Here is a 5,664-nt window from a genome sequence, read left to right on the forward strand (position 1 = left end):
CCAAAACACATTGTATTCAAAAAGATTGGATCTCAAACTTTATTGAATTTTGAGGACAACCTAAGACATAAGAGTCATAAACACCCGCTCATTCTAGTTGCTACCCAATGCAACGACATTACAAAGCCAACATCCTCGAATATCAAACCATTATCATGCCATAACCCAATGAAAAAGGTTGAACTGTTATGTAATGGATGTTTGAAACCCATTATGGMCATGCCGTTTTACAAGTGTGTCAATGAGGACGAGTCATGCAACTTTGTTCTACATGAGTGGTGCACCCGACTACCCAATCAAGTGGAGAACCACCCAGGTCACCCTCAACATACTCTCTTTCTCTTACCAATTGTCCCCCACAAGCCTTTGGGTGTGTTCAAGTGTGTTGTTTGTGACTTAGTATGCAATGGATTCGTCTATAGTTGTGTAGACTGTGACTACCACGTCGATGTTACTTGTGCGTTCATACCTGAAAAGATAGTACATGAAGCTCATCCAAATCATCTCATTTGGAGAGTTCAATCAAGATCTCATGAAAAAAGTTGTCGTTCATGTGTATATTATTTTTATGGAAATGACTTTTCATTTAGTTGCCGTACTTGTGATTTTGATCTACATCCAGAGTGTGCTTTGTTATTACCTAAAACAATTAGGCACAAGTATGACAAACACCCCTTGAAGTTGAGTTATTTCCCGATTGAGAATCACAAAAGTAAATATTTTTGTGAAATTTGCGAGCAAGAATTCGATCCAGAACGTTGGTTTTATCATTGTGATGAGTGTGCSCAATCTATACATTGTGCTTGTGCTCCAATCATACTTAAGTCTGAAACTGCTCCGATCTCAAACCTTCATCGAAGAATTTATAAGTTCGTGAACATAAAGTTTGGTGGCATTCATAGCACTAAAGCTCATGAACACCCTCTCTCATTTGTTCAAGGAATTGAGAGCGATGGTCGTTGTGATCGATGTAAATGGCCATTAAAGTATGAAATGATCTTGAAGTGTTCAAAATGTAAGTTTGCAATTGATTATGATTGTTATAGGAGTTTCAATTAAGAGTTTGTGAATCTGTTGGAATTGTATTTGTAAGTATTTTATACTCTTGTCTCTTTTTTATATATGTGCAAAAGAATATAACAAAAAAAAAGAATTTAATGGTGTAATCATTTTATTTATTCATCCCTAGTAATTGATTGATTGTTATATTTAAGTTCTATTCCAATATGGATACAAAGTAAATGTGAAAATTAGTCTTTCTATAAATGATATAATATATTGATTTGTTTAAAAACAGTTAACTACATCTAATAATTTTTATTCGTTAATTAAATACTACTTGATATATCTTGGAAAACTAAGCAACGRCCATCTCAATTAAACACACGGCCCCCAAACTTACTACGAAAAATGGTTTTAGGACATGTTTGCGATGAGTTTACGAAATGGTTACGATGATCTAGATTCCCATATTTATCGGCTTGTAGATGTTGAAAAGAATATCATTTGGATCCGAGTTACAGCCTCATGACGCTTACCGCAAAAAATGGTTACAAAATTCATATTGATTTTAAAGATGCAGAGATATTCTTAAATTTTCAAACACATAGGCATCTTAAAACATTTAATTTTCAAAGAAAGTGGATGTCAAACTTATGGAATAGACCCAACACCCACTAATCTTAGTCGAAGCCAACCTCCCCAAGAATGAAACTGTTATCCTCTCATAACCCAATAAAAAAGAYTGAATTGTTATGTAATGKATGTGTGAKACCAATCGCCAACATACCCTTCTACAAGTGTGCCAATGAGGATGAAACCATGCAACTTTGCTCGGTGCAAAACCACCCTCAACGTACCCTTCTTCTCCTACCGCTCGTCTCTCGTAAGCTTTTGGGCRTGTTCAAGTTTGCTGTATGCAACTTACAATGCAATGGATTTGTCTATACTTGTGTTGAATTTGACTACCRCACCGATGTTAGTTGCGCATTCATACCTGAAAAAATAAGACACAAAGCTCATCCAAATCATCTCATTTGGAGAATTCAGTCAAAAACCAATAAAAGATATTGTCGTTCATGTTTACAGCGTGTTTGGCAAAATGAATTTTCATTTAGTTGTCGTACTTGTGATTTTGATCTACATTTCGAGTGTGCTTTGTTCTTACCCCAAACAATTAGGCACAAGTATGACAAGCACCCCTTGAAACAGATCATAGAAGCAGATTCATAATTTATGTTAAAAGATCATAGAAGCAGATTCATAATTTATGTTACCTCATGGGGTTGCAACAGAGAGGTGGTTTGGGTGGATGATGAAGCTGCTTCCTTGTCATCAACATGACTGCCATCTTCTTTAGCTTTTCCCCATAAAACAGCATAGAACCCTAATGATATTATTATCCCCCCAACAACACTGCATGCACCAAATTTTCAGTTCGTATGGTTTCATATTATTAATCCTTCTTCAATTTCAAGTCAAAAGTATAAAAAACTATAAGCACTACAAAAAAAAATCAGGTTTATAGGACGCATAAAATGTCCGTCTATATATCTATACTATATTATAAAATATTTGACAAAATCTCTTAAAAACAATATTTTATGCATTAAGTATTGTTCATTGATGCATATTACTTAAAATTCAAGACTACAAGTAAATTGTGCGGAAAAACAACTTATTAAAGCTCTATGTTTGAATTCGTTTAACTAACTGCAGATAAATATAATCAAATAGAGGATAAACATCTCATTTTAAAATATTAAAAAAGTAAACTATGATTAGGATAATTATTGAGTTCAAACAAAATAATTAGTTATTATATTTATAAAAAATTATATTATGAAACCAAATATAAATTACTTCGTTATTTATACTATATTATAAAACATTTGATAAAAACTCTTAAAAACTATTTTTCATGCATGAAGTACTATTTATTGATGCATATTATTTAAAATTCAAGATTACAAGTAATTATACATAAGTACAACTTATATTGTTAAACCTAAATCGAATTACTTCGTTACATTAAATTAAATTGTAATAAAAAATTTGAATTAAAGAAATTACACAAAACAAGAACTTTCAAAAAGTTAATTTCATATATACTAATATCGATATAGTTTTTTCAAATTTTTATGATATTTTATTCAAAAATAAAAATATTATCGTTTTCTCAAAACCACATTAAAACGGTATGATATCGACATAGATAAAGATAAAACGAAAAGTTGAAATCGGGATGTGTGTCGATGCATTACACGAGTACCTTTCTAGTAAGTTATAAGACTTGGGTGTTTGGAGCTTCCTCTTAAAACTCATCGGTTCGAATGTTTCAAAGTTCAGAGATTTCACCGGTTATTCTCTAGAAACCTATAAAATTAGTCGAGAGAGACATAAGAACATCAATGGAGGGATTGAAGGTATCGGATGCGGAATTGGTGGTGTATTTACACCCATCGAAGTCAAATAACGCCTCTCAAGCCATTTTTGGTGAACTCGGTTCAATGCTTTTCAAGTAATTCTTCGTCTTTTTCTTCCTCTTTATTTCAAATACGTCATCGACCTTGAATCCTTTGTCTTTAATGTAATTGTCCACCATTCGGGGAAGAATGACATTGATGGACGACTATAGCAAAAGAAGATGAGCTGATGGCTATATATAAACATTAGTTGAAACTTAACAGTTGTATTTGTTTAAAAGATCCATATTCCATTTTGATAAGCTGAATTAATTAATGATCAATGATACATAAAGCTATTTTGACAAAGTAATGTAGATTCCACTGCAAGAGAAGCTGAAAAGAGTATCAAGTAGAGGGATATTCCACTGTAAAAACACCCAAATTGCTACCGGCAGGCAAAAAGAATGGCATTTTGCTTGAATGGGAGAGGAACGGCATATATGCAGGTTCCTATCAAACGGCATATATGCCCCATGGTTGGAGATGAATTGATTTTTGGTGTATTGGCCCCACCAATTTGGGTGTTTATTTTTAGGTGTCGTGATTGGAGATGATCTAAGGTGGGCAAATCCACGTTTGAAAACTCTGGTGTACTTATTCCTAATATCGAGGTAGTCGATTGTCTATCATATCTATTATTTAGATAGCGCCAGTGGTAGTGCATGAAAGGTTATGTAGTTAGGCTTTTGGGGAAAGGATTATGCTAGTAGCAGTTGTTGATTAACCTCAACGGTCTAATATATTTAGCCAGACTGCCAGAGTATTAAAATCTCTGGTCCTTGTCCTTGATAGAGACTCACCGAAGTTCCATGCTTGTATATTACCGCAGAATATAAGAACTTTTCTTACATTATTTTCATTGCAAGACTCAATTTTGAGGTGTTGTTGCCTTAACAACGGTAAACGAAAAATCTAATGTGTTAAGCACCCACCTAGGCATGGTTTAAAAAACGCCAGAGGAGTGCGCCTAGGCGCACTTCAGGGCTATGCGGTCCAATTTTGTTTATGAACGTGCGCCTCAACCATCCCAAATTGAACCTACGCCTTGATATGTGAGGCGGTCCACCTATACCGTCCAGATTGAATGTATGCTTGATCTCCGATTTTATAGAAAACCTTAATTTTTAAAAATAAGGAAATGATTAAACCTAAAAAACACTAATATTATATGGAAACTGAACCATCGACCTATTTTTCTGCCTCTTCCTGTGTAACAGTTACATTGTAACCCAACTTTTCATCATCTTTTTTTATTCTGCCTTATTCAATACCGAAAGTCCAAAACTGTAAACATATTTATATACTTGACTTGAAGTCTTGAACGAATTCTGAGTTGCTTCTTTCCAAACGATCGACCAGTTTAATACCAACTTTACTGGTTTGCTGCAGGTTCTTTTATGTGTACATATTATGTTTTTATGTATATTGTATCTATATTCTGTTATATATATATATATATATATATATATATATAAATATTCTGTTTTTAGGTATAAATTATGCATNATAATCTGTTTATATATATCTATATATATTCTGTTTTTATGTATACATATGCTGTTTTTATGTATACATATTCTGTTTTATGTAATTAGGTACAATATTGTATAATCTGTTTATATATATAAATAATTATAGGTCTATGAATTTTGTTGTTTTATTTTTTGGGGCTTACGCCTCGACCGTCTCGAAGCTTACACCTCACACACCTAAGAGGAAAACGCCTCGAGGTTTGTTTCCGTTCTTTAAAACCTTGCATCTAGGGTACTCTGGTTTTATGTGTTCTTCCTTGCTTGGTTATTCCAACCAACTATAATATGATCAAACACTACTATGCCTATCTTCCTGCTTCTTCCATTTTTATTTATGACAACTAGGAACAGACGACATTGAATTATATGTCATCATTTTGTGTAACAACTAGTCCCACGTGAATAGGAAGTTAGATCTATGTAACGCACCATACACCAAACCAGCAGGCTGGCCCAATAACCTCCAAATCAACTTTAAAACCATAGTGAAAGCTATTAGTAACCCACAAATTGAGTTATTGATTTTTGCACCCATTATACTTGACACCTGTTCTAGAACCACCATTATACTTGCAACATTCCACAAGAGACACCGGTAAATGAAAGGAAAAGAGTTGACATTTTGCAGAAATCTTTCAAATTTTTGTTTATGCCCATACAGAAAC

The 5,664-nt window shown here is 33.5% G+C and overlaps 1 protein-coding gene and 1 long non-coding RNA gene across 2 annotated transcripts; one reads left to right on the top strand and one right to left on the bottom strand.

The window, feature by feature from the left end:
- Positions 1-104: 104 nt before the first annotated feature.
- Positions 105-1,059, top strand: LOC112505395. Its single transcript, XM_025109313.1, has one exon. The coding sequence runs from the start codon at positions 169-171 to the stop codon at positions 1,057-1,059; it is 891 nt and encodes a 296-aa protein (XP_024965081.1). The 5' UTR covers positions 105-168.
- A 645-nt stretch (positions 1,060-1,704) lies between these two features.
- LOC112507992 lies at positions 1,705-2,411 on the bottom strand. The gene is made up of 2 exons (XR_003068588.1): positions 2,277-2,411; positions 1,705-1,996 (listed from the first exon to the last, which is right to left on the bottom strand). It is a non-coding gene; the product is annotated as an uncharacterized LOC112507992 (long non-coding RNA).
- Between the last annotated feature and the right edge of the window lie 3,253 nt (positions 2,412-5,664).

This window comes from Cynara cardunculus (assembly GCF_001531365.2).
Source record: "Cynara cardunculus var. scolymus isolate 2C chromosome LG 2, CcrdV1, whole genome shotgun sequence".
In the NCBI taxonomy this organism is placed as follows: domain Eukaryota; kingdom Viridiplantae; phylum Streptophyta; class Magnoliopsida; order Asterales; family Asteraceae; genus Cynara; species Cynara cardunculus.